This window comes from Salmo salar, chromosome ssa12, assembly GCF_905237065.1.
Source record: "Salmo salar chromosome ssa12, Ssal_v3.1, whole genome shotgun sequence".
Lineage (NCBI taxonomy): Eukaryota > Metazoa > Chordata > Actinopteri > Salmoniformes > Salmonidae > Salmo > Salmo salar.
In genome coordinates, this window is record NC_059453.1 from 61,186,174 (window position 1) to 61,204,515 (window position 18,342).

The window sequence follows — 18,342 nt, forward strand, 5'->3', positions numbered from 1 at the left end:
TATATATATATATATATATATATATATATATATATATATATATATATATATATAAATAAATGTATAAATGAAAGATGAATTTGCCATTTGGATCACTTCAAAGTGATACCAATAAAGGTTTTACTAATTATAAGTACAGCAGCTTTGTTTACAAATTGCAGGTCAGATTTCTCCAGGTAATTTAAACGCATAGGCCTATTGATAATTTCTCTTCCGCACTTTCTCTGTCCCTCTGATCCATGTATGACTACAGCAACACATCAACAATACATATCTAGCTACATGTACGTATATCCTTCTCAATACAAATGAGACTCAGAAATGAGAGTTGAGTGATACAGAATAAACTTAATTTAGCTGACAAATGCATGTCGTAATGGTTAAAAACCTCTTAAGGATCGGGCCATTTTTTTCATTTTTCGCCTAAATTTACATATCCAAATCTAACTCCCTGTAGCTCAGGACCTGAAGCAAGGATATGCATATTCTTGATACCATTTGAAAAGGAAACACTTTGAAGTTTGTGGAATTGTTAAGTTGATGTAGGAGAATATAACACATTAGATCTGGTAATAGATAATATGAACAAACCCAGCTCCTACATTTGAATATAAAATTGATTTTATCAAACAAAACTATGATACATTTTATCTCTGGGACCCTCAGGATGACAAATCAGAGCAAGATTACTGAATGTAATCAAACCAGTTGTCGTGATAAAAGTTTTTTGTTGTTGTGCACTCAAACAATAGCATGGTATTATTTCACTGTAATAGCTACTGTAAATTGGACAGTGCAGTTAGATTAACAATAATTTAAGCCTTCTGCCCATATAAGACATGTCTATGTCCTGGAATGTTTGCTGTTACTTACAACGTCATTCTAGTGACATTAGCGCACGTTAGCAACAACCGCCCCGGTATAGGGACACAGATGCCTTAGAGGTTAATAATATTGGCTCCCGGCTGTCAGTCCGTCTGTTCGACAGACATGCTGGACACTATGGATAATAATCACGAAGCCAGCTCTATCTACTGGTATGCAAGTGAAGAAAGCTAGCTAGAAACAGATCGATCCACACACATTGCTTGCAAATGTGCATAGCCTACCGGTGGGTGATTAAGCCAACAGCCATATAAACTTTCATGCACTTGCAAACTTTGCTGGAGTTGATAGCTGGCTAATTGTTTTCCTCTTGGATGTGGAGTTTACTATTGCAACCTTTTGATGGTGAATTTATTCAACCCTATATTTGCTGAGGGTGGACTTTTCCAGGCAAGTGTTTACACTGCAAGAAATCAAGCAGATAATGGTGCTACCGTTGCACTGCAGTAGGTGGCCTATATCGTTGAACTTGTCTACTAAAGTAAAATACAATTTTACTGCTGTAACGTTCATAGCTGACTCCACATGTAAATTGTAATTTTTATACAGTAGAGTAACCTACATGCTCGTTGTAGGCTACAAGCAAACCAGAACACAGCTGTCTGATACTGACTGATCGAAGGGTGGTTGGCCCAGCGGCCGCTATGAGAACTCTTATATGGAGCATGTTATGACGTCTCGCCTGAGTTTGTTTTGTTACCCCAACAGTTTGATATTTCATAATCGTAAACGACGTAAATGAGACTTACTGAGTCTGGCTTTATAGACCAATAAGAAAGAGAGTTCCAAACAGCTAGTTTTCCAGTTTTCCACCTCCCCACTCAGACCACTTCCAGACAATCCTAGCAAAATTCTTGCTTGAGAAATTGCTCTTCCTAAGAAGTGATTTGTTTCTTTTTGAACATTTTGACTGAAAACAATCACAGTAACATACTTAACTGTTACCCATAAAAGGATTTGATATTTTGATATTGAGATAGAAATGGCTGCATTGGGCCTTTAAATGGTTAACCAATTAAAACAAGAATAAACAAACCCTGTTTAAAAAAGGCTCCTCTCATGTCCTTGTGTAGCTGCAAAGTGGGTTAGCTGGCAGAGGCCTGCCACAATGACATCATACAAAGAGGGTGCACTGGGAAGAGGAACCAATGACCTGACCCGAGGGTCAGTTCCTAGATTTAGGAAACCATGCGTACTCTCTCCCAACCTTGTAAATCCCATGTGCACTTCTCACAGTGTTCAGGCTTTGCCTTATCCCATAAAAAACAACAAATTAAATAGAAATAAATTCTTTGTCAGTGGTCTTGATATAAGCTTACTGATACATAAAAGGTATAGCCTATGGCTCTAATATGACCATACAAGTAGTAGATTGACAATTCAAATTAAGAAAGATTGAAATGTATCATTTTCATCCATTTACTTAAAATTAGAACCATACATTGCCTCCTTTTCTAAATGGAATACACACTTCAAATAGAATCACTGACCAACCTCCTTCACTGCTGTCTTTCTAAAAGGGTTGAAATGGAAACCTTGAGGAAAGGCGAGGGCATAAACTTGGACCACGGGAGAAATTGGGCGTGGGGCAAGTTGTTTAAGGTTGTGGGGGTGCTCTCCTAACAATGGGGGAACACAGTTAATACCCCGGCCACTCGAATGGACACAATCTGGAGGAGTGAGGCTATGCAGGCCTCTGTGTGGAAGGAGCTCCTGATTTAGTTACACAGCTGAAACAAGAGCCTTTCACTTGCAAACAATGGACTGCTTTTCTGAGGGCTAGTGCTGGACAAGTGAGGAGCAAATTGTGTGTGTGTGTGTGTGTGTGTGTGTGTGTGTGTGTGTGTGTGTGTGTGTGTGTGTGTGTGTGTGTGTGTGTCAGAGTGAGTATGTGTTAAAAGAAAAGAAATCATCTACTGCTGAAGTACTTTACGAGAACCTGCTTTAAACAGAGAGAGGCCTAAGTGCGTAAGTCTCCATGGGAATCTTAGCTTGTTAGGGGGGCCTTTCTCCCTCCCCCTGGCTCTCCCCCGCTGTATTCCTGGACCAATGCAATTGTTTATTTTCGCCTATTGAGGTTGCTCCATTCACTGGCTTTCACATTTAACCAGCTCAATTGGAGTGAGAAAGCACTTATTCGGAGGAAAGAAATGTAGCATTCCATTGACAGAACTGTAAGGCTGTAGCAGCAATAATTTAATTATTTTAAAAGAAAAGAGTTCAACTGACTGTGAGGGAATAACGTCAATCACATCAAGAGGGTGATTTCATCAAAATCTTATCTTGGCAGATGAGAATGGACAGCGTAGGAGCACATCACCTTGACGTTACAGAGCAAAGCTGTTTCAACAAAGCACAAAGAGTCCACAAAGGTCCTGTAGAATAGAGCACAGAGCCCTTGAAGGGGAGAAGTTCATTCTCCCTGCTCTGCTAACTGAACCTCAGTCCCGACAGAACAATGCTGTGCTCTGCTGCCCCTAGAGCCTGCTCCCATGTGTTACTGTTGTTGCCTTCTCTCCCCAGCCTGGCCTGGCCTTGCCTAGCCACCCCGGCACAATAGCTCTGAGGTGGACGAGCAAGCTCTTCTCTCCAGGTGGCTGGCCGGTCGCAGTGGCAGACCCCTTCTCTGTAACAATCACCGTGGCTACCAGGGCCTTTCTCCATCCTGTCACTAGATATTATCCCTGACCAGCGAGAGCCTCTCAAGGACAATCAAACAGGATAGTGGATTCGAGTGGGGGGCATTGACCAAAATCTGATGTACACCCCTCCCCTCACAGCGCAAGCCTCGTAGCAGGAGGGACGACAACACAAAAGACAAAGGAAGGATTCAAATGTGTCAGAGGGGTGAGGTAAGGGTTAAGTCAGGTTCACTGATTACCTCCCGTCAAGGTGAGAAAAAAAAAGATGATTTGCAAATTGACAGATCGACTGCCCAATGGTGACAGTGTTCTCAATAGCACGGTACATGACTTCATTCTACTAACGACAGCCATATCTTCACAACACATAACAAAAAATGTAAGTTAAAATCCCTGAACAGATCAATTGACAGAGATGCCACCATCTTCCATAAGGCGATAAAGACCACACTACAAAAGCTACTGTATGTGTAACTTAAGAATAAAGTTCAATATAAAACAGAAAAAGTGGTGTACCAAAAAAGAAAAAGCCTCAACTGAAAATGGACATTTTGTACTTTTCACTTATCTTTTAACTAATAAATATACGTTACCTGTGACGATTGTCCTATGCCCTGTCACTTAATCAAAAGACTTGCCTTTATGAATAACTAGACATTGATTAAGCAAACGATTTATTATGAGAAAAACACTTATTGTATGTACAGTGCATTCGGAAAGTATTCAGACCCCTTTACTTTTTCCACATTTTACAGCCTTATTCTAAAATGGGTTGAATAAAAAAAAAATAGCAATCTACACACATTACCCCATAATGACAAAGAAAAAACAGGTATTTAGACATTTTTGCAAATGGAAGTTTAGAACCACCAAGACTCTTCCTAGAGCTGGCCACCCGGCCAAACTGAGCAATCGGGGAAGAAGGGCCTTGGTCAGGGAGGTGACCAAGAACCCGATGGTCACTCTGACAGAGCTCCAGAGTTCCTATGTTGAGATGGGAGAACCTTCCAGAAGGACAACCATCTCTGCAGCACTCCACCAAATCAGGCCTTTACAGTAGAGCGGCCAGACGGAAGCCACTCCTCAGTAAAAGGCATATGACAGCCCGCTTGGAGTTTGCCAAGAGGCATCTAAAGGACTCAGACCATGAGAAACAAGATTCTTTGGTCTGATGAAACCAAGACTGAACTCTTTGGCCTGAATGCCAAGCATCAATTCTGGAGGAAACCTGGCACCATCCCTACGGTGAAGTATGGTGGTGGCAGCATCATGCTGTGTGGATGTTTTCAGCGGCAGGGACTGGGAGACTAGTCAGGATCGAGGGAAAGATTAACAGAGCAAAGAGAGATCCTTGATGAAAACCTGCTCCAGAATGCTCAGGATCTCAGGCTGGGGGCGAAGGTTCGCCTTCCAACAGGACAACGACCCAAAGCACACAGCCAAGGCAACGTAGGAGTGTCTTCGGGACAAGTCTCTGAATGTCCTTGAGTGGCCCAGCCAGAGCCCGGACTTGAACCTGATCGAACATCTCTGGAGAGACCTGAAAAAAGCTGTGCAGTGACGCTCCCCATCCAACCTGACAGAGCTTGAGAGGATCTGCAGAGAAGAATGGGAGAAACTCCCCAAATACAGGTGTACCAAGCTCATAGTGTCATACCGAAGAAGACTCGAGGCTGTAATCGCTGCCAAAGGTGCTTCAACAAAGTACTGAGTAAAGGGTCTGAATACTTACGTAATGTAATATTTCATTTTATTTTTAATACATTTGCAAAAATAAAAAATAAAATGTTTTTGCTTTGTCATTATGGTGTATTGTGTGTAGATTGATGAGTAAAAAAAGACATTTAATCCATTTTAGAATAAGGCTGTAACGTATTTTTTTTGTTCAAAAAGTCAAGGGGTCTGAATACTTTCCGAATGCACTGTATGTGTAGTTAGCGATGTTCTCCCGTTGTTTGATTATGGATCACCGGTTAAAGAAAGAAACATTTGGTTGCTTGACGTTACACCGGTTCTATGATAATATGAGAGAGGTCTCTTACTATGGGTAAGTGATTCAAGGAAGCTCCAATCACACATCTGTTGTAGACAGACACGAGCGACGGCGAATAGTTGGAAGCCCCCAATCTTTTATAAGGCTCCGTCATCCCCTACTAGCTTCACTTTCCAAGTATATGTTTTCTTCCTTACGCAAAGCGTGAAGGGAAACGTGGTGAAAGACGTCACTCATTATCATAGAACAGGGTTACGTCAAGTAACCCAAAGGTTAATTTCAAAATACTTGCTTGATCTCTTTTACGATAGGGATATAGCCAACTCCCGTAGTTCTCATATACTCTCCGAAGCCAGGTTGTCTAGACAGAATCAACCCCCAGAAGTCCCGAAACTAAGCACCGTATGCTCTAACGAGGGGGTTCCCCAACACGGAACATTACAGATCTCTTGAACAGAGATGCCCTTGAACAATGCTCATGACGCAGCCAAACCTCCAGTGGAATGAGCTCTCAGGCCCTCTGAAGGTGGTAAACCCTTGCTATTATAGGCCACTATAATAGCATCCACTATCCAATGGGATAAGAGTCAGCGAGAAATGGGCCTCCCTGCGTGGGGAGGTGCCCAAGAGACAAAGAGCTGGTCGCTCTTTCTAAGGGCTCTTGTCCTGTCCATGTAGATGCTCCACAAGCGGTGGAGACGCCATTCCTCCAAAAAGGAAAAGGGCGGTGGGTGAAAGGCTGACAGCTCCAAAGTGAGTCTATTGTAAGCACTACTTACTTTAGGCACAAAAGCGGGGTTAGGTTGTCGGGTAACATTGGACAACCCAGGGGCAAAGTGCAGGCATGAGTGGTGGACAGACAGTGCGTGCAGCTCTCCCACTTGCTAGGCGGATGTAATGGCTAAAAGTAAAGCAGTTTTAAATGAGATAAGTCTCACTTCCCCGCTTTCCAGCGGCGGCTGTGAAATGGCCTCAAGCACAATAGATAGGTCCCAGGATGGGACTAGCTTCTTGGATAGCGAGTGAAAGCGACGCCGCCCTTCATAAAATGGCAGATAAGGGGGTGTCTCCCCTCTGTATCGTTGTTGAAGCTTATATAGCAGGCAGAGATAGTCCCGCAGAAAGCAATGTACCTCTGAAAATGAGCATAGAAAGGGAGTAACCCGTTTCCGCTCACATCATCTCTCAAACACACGCCATTCGTTGTCATAAAGTGAGTGTGTAGAAGGGGCCTAGCGCACTGAATAGTCTCCACGACACAAAGGGTAGGCCTGTCACAGTAAAGGGCAACTTCATCACTTTTTAACCTCATTTTCATTATCTCCAGCACAATATCAGGTCAACATATGTGAAAACGTCACATTTTGTAAAATAAATTAAAAAGTTAAAAAGTTCTAATAAGTTCATAACATTTTAAAAATAGTGATTTTCAAACACTGAGATTCGGGGTAACGTGTGGAGCAAGCAAATACCCTCCCTTAGGCTAGAACTCGTTGCAGGTTTTGAAAAAAATCTATTTTTTCATTTTAATCCTAACCTGTGATTTCACAGAGAATCATTTTCTTAAGACCTTCCTTATCTTTTTAACTACAGATGATAGAAACGCGCTGTGTTCATTAATGTAGACACTTGTTTGGTGCTGGAGATGATGAATATAAGGTTGAAAAATGGCAGAGCTGCCCTTGAAGATTCATCCTCTCACGGGCCAGGCACAAAGAGCCAGCATGTACGGAAGAGGACGGAAAATCTCTGTTTGCTTGGGTCAACAGATCCCTGCTTAACCTCTATGGGACCGGCGGGACGAATTCGTCCCACCTACGTAACATCCACTGCCAGCCTGTGGCGCGATTTTCAAAATCTTCAAAATCCTATTACTTCAATTTCTCAAACATATGACTATTTTACAGCCATTTAAAGATAAGACTCTCGTTAATCTAACCACACTGTCCGATTTCAAAAAGGCTTTACAACGAAAGCAAAACATTAGATTATGTCAGCAGAGTACCAAGCCAGAAATAATCAGACACCCATTTTTCAAGCCAGCATATAATGTCACCAAAACCCAGAAGACAGCTAAATGCAGCACTCACCTTTGATGATCTTCATCAGATGACAACCCTAGGACATTATGTTATACAATACATGCATGTTTTGTTCAATCAAGTTCATATTTATATCAAAAACCAGCTTTTTACATTAGCATGTGACGTTCAGAACTAGCATACCCCCCGCAAACTTACGGGAATTCGCTAACATTTTACTAAATTACTCACGATAAACGTTCACAAAAAGCATAACAATTATTTTAAGAATTATAGATACAGACCTCCTCTATGCACTCGATATGTCCGATTTTAAAATAGCTTTTGGTGAAAGCACATTTTGCAATATTCTAAGTATATAGCCCAGGCATCACGGGCTCGCTATTTAGACACCCGGCAAGTTTAGCACTCACCATAATCATATTTACTATTATAAAAATGTCATTACCTTTTGTTGTCTTCGTCAGAATGCACACACCAGGACGTCTACTTCAATAACAAATGTTGGTTTGGTCCAAAATAATCCATCGTTATATCCGAATAGCGGCGTTTTGTTGCATGCGTTCCAGACACTATCCGAAATAGTAAAGAAGTGTCGCGGCGCTTGCGCAATTCCTGACAATAAAATTCAAAGTATTCAATTGCCGCGTCGTCGAAGCATGTCAACCGCTGTTTAAAATCAATTTTTACGTCATTTTTCTCGTAGAAAAGCGGTAAAATTCCGACAGGGAATCTCCTTTTCGCGCAAACAGAGGAAAAAAATCCCAAAGGCGGGGGCGGTCGGGGTCACGCGCATAAGCTAGTGTCTCTTGATGGGCCACTTGAGAAAGGCGATAATGTGTTTCAGCCTGGGGCTGGAATGACGACATTCTCTTTTTTCCCCGGGCTATGAGAGCCTATGGACGACGTGGGAAGTGTCACGTTAGAGCAGAGATCCTTAGTAAATGATAGAGATGGCAAAGAAGTTCCAGAAATGGTCAGACAGGCCACTTCCTGTAAAGGAATCTCTCAGGTTTTGACCTGCCATTTGAGTTCTGTTATACTCACAGACACCATTCAAACAGTTTTAGAAAATTTAGGGTGTTTTCTATCCATATGTAATAAGTATATGCATATTCTAGTTACTGAGTAGGAGTGGTAACCAGATTAAATCGGGTATGTTTTTTATCCAGCCGTGTCAATGCTGCCCCCTAGCCCTAACAGGATAACGGTAACTACCAGGGCTGGTCGTTCCCTCACTCTGGAGAGAGTGGGAAGGATCAGACAGAGGGGGGAAAGCGTAAAGATGCACCCTTGGCAATAGGTGTGCCATCACGTCCCCCCATAGTGGCGCATCGCCGCTTGCCAGTGTAAAGAACAGTGGGCAGCGTGCGTTTACGCACAATGCCAAAAGATCTACGGACGCCTGTTCGTATTTCTCCCATATTTGGGCCACTACAAAAGGGGTGAGGTTCCCACTACCTGTACAAGGGATTCCCTCTGGACAACAAGTCCGCTTCTGTATTCATTATGCCTGGGACATGGGTCACGTGTAAAGAAAGGAGCTGTACTCTGCTCCACAGAAGGAGTTTGTGAAGGTGCAGGGTTTGGTTGCCACCCTGGCGGTTGATGTATGCCACTGCAGTCATATTGTCCATTCTGATCAGAACGTTACGATTCTGAATAAAAGACAGAAATTGCTATAGAGCTAGAAGCACTGTAAGATAGTGGAGGTCATCAACTCCAACATACAGAGATCCTTTCTGTGTGACCGTATGCCCCAGCCTGAACACAAAGAGGCATAGGCGGAATGACGTGACTCACCTCTCTGATTGGGTGGCGCGAGAATAAATATTATTTATTCTGACGCCCAGATATTCTGTTCTGTGTGGGCACCAAACAGCTCTTTATCGGATTGATCCTGAGACCAAGCTCTGTGAGGTGGATTGTGAGGATAGCCGTGTCTCTAACTGCTTGCTCCTGTGTGTGGGTACAGAGCAGGTAGTCAGTCGTCTATATACAGTACACAGAGATTCTGAGCCCCCTGCACCTCAATGGGTTGAATGCCACCTGCACACATTGTTGAAAATCTGAGGGGCTAGTAACAGTTCAAATGGACCAGTGAGATCCTTATAGGCCATGCCCTGAAAGGCAAACTTGAGAAACAGCCTATGTGCTGGCAGAATGTTTGTGAAAATAAGCATCCTGCAGATCGACAGTAGTGAACGAATCGCCTTGACGAATGGAGCGAGACAGCACATTGTGCGTAAGCATACGGAACATTAACTTTTATCAGATGGCTATTGAGGACCCGTAGGTCCGAGACAGGGCTAACTAGTAATTCTAGGAATTTAGTGCTTGGCTTACTTCGCCCAGTACGGGGACTGCAGTAGCTATAACTCTGGGAGAGAAGGTTCTGTCAGCCGGGTTGTATGTGTACTACTCAAAGCCTAACTTTTGGTTCTGTACAGCTCAGTGGCATAAACACCTAGCTAGCTAAACAATGAACCATAATCCCAACTCATAACGTTACTACCCTGCATGAATCGACAGGTAGCCGACCAACTAGGCTCAATGTTAGCAAGCTAATATTAGGCTATAACTAGCAATGGCTCTGAGATACGAATAATATTATTACACAGATCATACATGTAACGTTAGGTAGCGAGCCAGCCAGCTAACGTTACCTAGCTAGCTAACAGTACACTAACTTGAAATTAAAACGACTTTGACAAAATTAGAAACGTGTAATATATCTGAAAATGTAGCTAGCTCTCTTACCCATATACATGGATTGACGCTTCACCCTCTCTGTCACGGATGCCATGGTTGCCTTTAGTTTGATGATGTAATCCGGAGACAGGTGTTTTATACCACAGCCTTTTGTGGGTTCTCTTTTAGACTCTGTCTGCATATTTGCAATCAAACGCAAGAATTTTCTCCATCTCCTTAGCTATCAGACTTTAATTCCACTGGTTTCAAAACTCGGGCCTCCAGAAAGTGGAGAGCAACACTTACGCAGTTCTACTACGTGAAATCTTTCAAAAAAAGACGCTTTAGAAAGGATTACCTGCACACACTGACCAGATCATGTTATATACAGAAGTGTGCTATATGGCAGACAAATCCGAACTCATCTCTCGGCATGTCTCTTTCTGTCTTTCTCTCGGAGGACCTGAGCCCTAGGACCATGCCTCAGGACTACCTGGTATGATGACTCCTTGCTGTCCCCAGTCCACCTGGCCGTGCTGCTGCTCCAGTTTCAACTGTTCTGCCTGCGGCTATGGAACCCTGACCTGTTCACCGGACGTGCTTGTTGCACCCTCGACAACTACTATGATTATTATTATTTGACCATGCTGGTCATTTATGAACATTTTAACATCTTGACCATGTTCTGTTATAATATCCACCCTGCACAGCCAGAAGAGGACTGGCCACCCCTCATAGCCTGGTTCCTCTCTAGGTTTCTTCCTAGGTTTTTGGCCTTTCTAGGGAGATTTTCCGAGGGAGTTTTTCCTAGCCACCGTGCTTCTTTCACATGCATTGCTTGCTGTTTGGGGTTTTAGGCTGGGTTTCTGTACAGCACTTTGAGATATCAGCTGACGTACGAAGGGCTATATAAATAAATTTGATTTGATGTCCAGCCCAGTCATTATCTCAGCCAATCATGGCTAGCGGGAAGGTTGCTGACTTTTTCCGTAGATAAACAAACTAGGCTCATAATTTAACAATTGTATTCGTATTTACAGACGGCATTCAAGTTTGTTATTAAGGCACATGAAAGTTCACATGTTCCAGAAGGCATTTCTACCAAAAAACGCATTTTGATTCAAATGGCTCTCCTGTGAAGTAGTGACATATGCCTAGCTTCCTGGGTCTACTTATTTAAAAAAAAAAAAATAATAATAATAATAATAAATATATATATATTTAATTAATATGCAAAAATAGAGAAAATCAGAAAGGGGGGAAATACTTTTCCACAGCACTGTATGTATACATCATTGTCAAAATCGATTGTACCTTTATTAAGTTTTAGCCAGATGTGGTTAGTACCTTTTTTCATTTCATTCAGTGCTAAGTCCTGCTTATGCCAAATTATGATTACACCGGAGTCCTGACCCTGTTTAATGTTTTTATGTTTGATTGATGGTAGTAAACCTTCTCTGTAGCCTGAGGGACACGGAGTATCAATGCCTCCACGTCACCATGTTTCGAGAAGGATTATGATGTCCTGTCCCTTGACGTATTTAAGAAATTCTGGATTTGCTGTTTTAGAACAAAAATACAAACAGTATAGGCCCTGGATATTCCAAGAGCTGATAGTTAATAATCTCATTCATAATAAGTGATATTCACTGGTTTGAGTAAAGTACATTGGGCAATCAAGTCAATTTAAATAAATAAAATTAGGCTCTAATCTATGGATTTCACATGACTGGGAATAAAGGTATGTCTCTGTTGGTCACAGATACCTTAAAAAAAAAATGTTAAGGGCGTGGATCAGAAAACCAGTCAGTATCTGGTGTGATCACCATTTGCCTCATGCAGCAAGACACATCTCCTTTGCATAGAGTTGATCAAGCTGTTGATTGCGGCCTGTGGAATGTTGACCCACTCCTCTTCAATGGCTGTGCGAAGTTTCTGGATATTGGCGTGAACTAGAACACGCTGTCCTACATGTCGATCCAGAGCATCCCAAACATGCTCAATGGGTGACATGTCTAGTCAGTATGCAGGAAATGGAAGAACTGTGACATTTTTAGCTTCCAGGAACTGTGTACAGATCCTTGCAACATGGGCCGTGCATTATCATGCTGAAACATGAGGTAATGGCAGCAGATGAATAGCACGACAATGGGCCAAAGGATCTCATCATGGTATCTCTGTGCATTCAAATTGCCATCAATAAAATGCAACCGTGTTTGTTGTCCGTAGCTTATGCCTGCCCATACCATAACCCCACCGCCACCATGGGGCACTCTGTTCACTACGTTGACATCAGCAAACCGCTCGCCCACACGACGCCATACAGGATAGAGAGAGAGCAATAGAGAGAAGAGAGCGATCGAGAGAAGAGAAGAGGGGGATCGAGAGAAGACGAGCAGGTGTTCACATACTTTTGGTTATGTAGTGAATTCATGAGTCAGCTCACCGTTTTGGCGACAGAGGAGACGTTCATGCCAAAGCGCTCTGCCCGCTTCTTCAGGACCTCAACGCTGACCTAACGCCACAGATGGAGGAGAGGTGTTATTTATGTGCTCCATAAAAGACAAGTCAGGTGTTCACAAATTCCTATTCATAACATCACATTGAAAAAGCGAGGGAAACCAGATCCTGTCATCCTCTTACAAACAGAAGACCACAGGCTTGTTCTTCTCCAACAAACAGGGATGCAAACAGGTGAGAGTCCAAAAAGGTGACAATTTGCATATTACTTACATATTGTCAGAGAATAACAAGTACCTATTTGAACAATCTCAATACTCCTAACTTTCCAAACCACAATAGACAGAGAAAAGTGTATCCTGCGGTAGTGGGGGGTTGGGCTCTTTGGTCTGGGTTTAAGGTTAATCATGACATGATCATCTCAGTCTCCCCAGACAGAGTTAGGATTTTCTTATTTTCTTGTTGAGGACATGTATTTTCCAGTGGGTTTAATGAAGAACTGTAAGGTGAAGGTCTAGGGTATCTGCTAAATAATTAAATTATTTTAATCCAACATTAAACAACTGTCTCATTTTAATATAATCTGACCTGTCATTCACACACACACACACGACTCATAACCCCCATTATTTTTACGAAAATTATTTTAATGCTCAAAATAATAAACAGTAACAGGCTGTAAATTGCATGACCTGGCTTGTCTATCTTTACATTATTTGTTTTAAATGTGGGAGGGGTGTGCTGCAATCCCTTGGCATCAGTCTTTGCATCTAATTTCAGCCAGGCCCAGCTCCACTTGAACCTCAAACCTGACTCAAGCTCAGACAGTGACTCCCTCTCCTAAAACTCTCTCATTCTGAAAACGAAAGCATAGCATAAATAACACTATTTAATACAAAGATGCCAACAACACAACACAGTATAATAATAAGTACATTTGATTTTCTAATTTCCTACATAATAACTAGACTACCCACACATAGTGTGATAATGTGGGTTTGCCCAAGGTAAGTAGTCAAACACGGCACCAGCGGTACTTATTCATTGGTATCATTGTTAAAGTATTGGAACATTATGACTCCAGTATACACCGTTGTTGTGCAGCTGCCTGCGCTACCATGCTAGGTTTAGTAATAAAGCAACCAAGTTTATAAAGTTACTCCGTCGCTTCCTCCAATGCATATAAGTGTTCCGTGGGTTATTAGACAGACATGTGAAGTAAGCTGAGGCAACACATAGTTAGCGGAGGCATGCAGGTGGTAATGTTAGCTTGCTAACGTAGCTAGCCGGCTAACATCAGCTAGCTAATGTTAACTTTGTGTGTAATAATTTGTGCTATTGAAACATACATGCAACTATAATGAGCTTTTCATCAAGTATAATCGCAGCATTATTTTCGAACACAGATTACTTACCTCGAGTTGCATTCCAAATTTCCCAGTCAGGAACAACGTTTTTGCGTGGAATGTGTGATGACACAGCCGCCAGAGAAGGCAGCGATCACACAGGGAGAAGATATTTTTGCGCCTCTCTTTTATAGCTCAGTGGGTGATACACACTGCGTCTGCCCACTTTTCGTCAGACCCCCCACGTTTTTTTAACAGCTCTTCACGGTTCACGTGAATGACTATTTTGAGATCAAAGCGATGAATATCAACGAAAAATGCCAAGTTTGCATGCCTGCAAGGCTGTCGGAAGGGTGGTGGGGAGTGTTCAGGTTTCGGATTCTCTCACACTTTTTTCAGGGTTTAGATCTTTCAATCACACATTTCTTACAGAAAAACCACAAAATTGGATGCTCTAAGTACACAACAGTGCTAAAACCACACCAGGAGACCACTTTTGAGGTCTGGGAAAAATTGACATTTTTTATGTAGTTACCCTTTAATTCAAGTGTGCATGCACCAAGCACAGTTTTTTGCTTAGCAGTGTTTCCGTAGCGTACACTGGATTGATGCAAATAATCACAATCTCATTCTGTCAGGTAAGCTACTTTGTAGCTAGTTAACATTTAAACGCCCACACCAGTAGAAATCAACTTTTCGAGCTGAAAGATAATGGCCAGACCTTAACCATGTTGTTGGCGCCGACAGAGATGGTCACCTCACTTCAGGTCCTTAGAAAACTATGCAGTAATTTGTTTTTATTCACTATTTCTTACATTGTTAGGCCAGAAAATCTCAAGCGTTAATACATACAGCCGGGAAGAACTATTGGATATAAAAGCGATGTCAACTTACCATCATTTCGACCAGGAATATGTCTTTCCCAAAGCGGATCCTTTGTTCGGACCTCCACCCTAGACATACGATCTTATCCCAAAGGCCGACCCAAAACAACGCGGTCAGCCGCAGGAGAGGTAGACGGAGCGGCCTACTGCTCAGACTCAGAAGACAAGCACACCATCCACCGCTTCCTAACATACTACTCGCCAACGTCCAATCTCTAGATAACAAGGTGGACGAAATTAGGGCACGAGTTGCCTTCCAGAGAGACATCAGAGATTGTAACAGTCTCTGTTTCACGGAAACATGGCTCACTCGGGATACGTTGTCAGAGTCGGTACAGCCACCCGGTTTCTTCACGCATCGTGCCAACGGAAACATCTCCCTGGTAAGAAGGGAGGGGGTGTATGCCTTATGATTAACGACTCATGGTGTAATCACAACAACATACAGGAACTCAAGTCCTTTTGTTCACCTGACCTAGAATTCCTTACAATCAAATGCCGACCGCATTATCTTCCAAGAGAATTCTCTTCGATTATAGTCACAGCCATGTATATCCCCCCTAAGCAGTTACCTCATCGGCCCTGAAAGAACTTCACTGGACTCTATGCAAACTGGAAACCATACATCCCGAGGCTGCATTTATTGTAGCTGGGGATTTTAACAAAGCTAACCTAAGATCAATACTCCATAAATTCTATCAGCATATCGAATGCGCGACACGAGCTGGCAGAATTCTGGATCATTGCTACTCGAACTTCCGCGATGCTCACAAAGCCCTCCCGTGCCTTGGCTTCGGCAAATCTGACCATGAATCCATTTTGTTGCTCCCAGCCTATAGACAGAAACTAAAACAGGAAACGCCCGTGCTCAGGTCTATACAACACTGGTCTGACCAATCGGATTCCACGCTTCAAGATCACGTGGAATGGGATATGTTCCGGATAGCCTCAGACAACAACATTGATGTATACGCTGACTCGGTGAGTGAGTTTATTAGCAAGTGCATCGGAGAAGTCGTACCCGCTGTGACTATTAAAACCTTCCCTAACCAAAAACCATGGATTAATGGCAGCATTCGTGCAAAACTGAAAGCGCGAACCACCGCTTTTAATCATGGCAAGGAGATCACGGATTACAAAAAGAAAACCAGCCCCGTGGCGGACATCAACATCTTGCTCCCAGACAAATTAAACAACTTCTTTGCTCGCTTTGAGGACAATACAGTGCCACTGTCACGGCCCACTACCAAAGCCTGCGGGCTCTCCTTCTCCGTGGCCGACGTGAGTAAAACATTTAAACGTGTTAACCCTCGCAGGGCTGCCGGCCCAGACGGCATCCCCGGCCACGTCCTCAGAGCATGCGCAGACCAGCTGGCAGGTGTGTTTACAGAGATATTCAACCAATCCCTATCCCAGTCTGTTATCCCCACATGCTTCAAGATGGCCACCATTGTTCCTGTTCCCAAGAAAGCCAAGGTAACTGAACTAAATGACAATTGCCCCGTTGCACTCACTTCTGTCATCATGAAGTGCTTTGAAAGACTAGCCAAGGATCATATCACCTCCACCCTACCGGACACCCTAGACCCACTCCAATTTGCTTATCGCCCCAAAAGATCCAATGACGATGCAATCACCTTCACACTGCACAATCCCATCTGGACAAGAGGAATACCTATGTAAGAATGCTATTCATTTACTACAGCTCAGCATTTAACACCATAGTACCCTCCAAACTCGTCATTAAGCTCGAGACCCTGGGTCTCGACCCCGCCCTGTGCAACTGGGTCCTGGACTTTCTGACGAGCAGGTAGGAAACATCTCCACCCCGCTGACCCTCAACACTGGGGCCCCACAAGGGTGCATTCTCAGCCCTCTCCTGTACTCCCTGTTCACCCATGACTGTGTGGCCATGCACGATTCCAACTCAATCATCAAGGTTGCAGACGACACTACAGTGCTGGCCTGATTACCAACAACGACGAGACGGCCTACAGGGAGGTGAGGTGCCTCAGTGTGTGGTGTCAGGAAAATAACCTCTCACTCAACGTCAACAAAACAAAGGAGATGATCGTGGACTTCAGGAAACAGCAGAGGGAGCCGCAACAGCGCCTCTTCAACCTCAGGAGGATGAAGAAATTTGGCTTGTCATCTAAAACACTCAAACTTTTACAGATGCACAACCGAGAGCATCCTGTCGGGCTGCATCACCGCCTGGTACGGAAATTGCGCCGCCCTCAACCGCAAGGCTCTCCAGAGGGTAGTGCGGTCTGCACAACGCATCACCGGGGGCAAACTACCTGCCCTCCTGGACACCTACAGCACCCGATGTCACAGAAAGGTCAAAAAGATCATCAAGGACAACAACCACCCGAGCCACTGCCTGTTCACCCCGCTATCATCCAGAAGGCGAGGTCAGTACAGGTGCATCAAAGCTGGGACTGAGAGACTGAAAAACAGCTTCTATCTCAAGGCCATCAGACTGTTAAACAAACATCACTAACATAGAGAGGCTGCTGCCAACATACAGACTAAAATCTCTGGCCACTTAAATAAATGGACTTAATAAAGGTATCACTAGTCACTTTAAATAACACCACTTTAATAATGCTTACATATCCTGCATTCCTCATCTCATATGTATATACTGTATTCTATACCATCTACTGCATGCCATCGCTCACCCATATATTTATATGTACATATTCTATTCATCCCTTTACATTTGTGTGTATAAGGTAGTTGTTGTGAATTTGTTAGATTACTTGTTAGAGTTCGGAACTAGAAGCACAAGCATTTCGCTACACTTGCATTAAAATCTGCTAACCATGTGTGTGACCAAGAAAATTTGATTTGATTTGTTGCACAACGATTTAGTCAAAGTATGATATATTTGGGCTTGAAGTGACAAATCTGAACTGCCCACTTTGTTTTGTATTTTCCTATGATTTGACGTATAAATTATTTTCAGCCTACGTTTCGTTTTATTTGAATGTTACTACCCACCGGCATGGCATTGTTTATTAATCAGAAACAGACGCAAAGTTACTACTCTTCGCGACTGAGATGAGTCAAACAGCCTCGTGTCCACTTGGCCACCTGAGCCATGGATCAAATTAAAATAGGGCGTGCAAACTTATATTTTTGCACTTCACACTTTAAAAATATATATATATTGTTTTAGCTACTGTATAATAACATTTTGTAAAAAAATGTAAATATATATACACATGACCATTTTATAAATGGTATAATTGTGTGATATTACCAATTTGCAAACCCGCTCCCCCTGTCACCCCAAGATTAATGGTTTGACCAGCAAAGTTTTGCTTCACTACAGAGAAGGAGCTAGCTGCATCCCAATATGGCGACTGGAGCATGGGAGAGTCGAAAGGAAAA

At 43.0% G+C, this 18,342-nt stretch overlaps 1 protein-coding gene across 3 annotated transcripts in view; it reads right to left on the bottom strand.

Annotated features, from left to right (window-relative positions):
• Positions 1–18,342, bottom strand: part of sarnp (SAP domain containing ribonucleoprotein) — a 64,611-nt gene that overhangs the window by 20,761 nt on the left and 25,508 nt on the right. For 2 of the 3 annotated variants that reach the window (XM_014132573.2, XM_014132575.2), the window contains exon 9: positions 12,700–12,768. The exons of the other annotated variant lie outside the window; for it this stretch is intronic. In XM_014132573.2, coding sequence (XP_013988048.1) covers positions 12,700–12,768 — 69 coding nt within the window. The remainder of the gene's footprint in view (positions 1–12,699; positions 12,769–18,342) is intronic. 3 annotated transcript variants of the gene reach the window in all.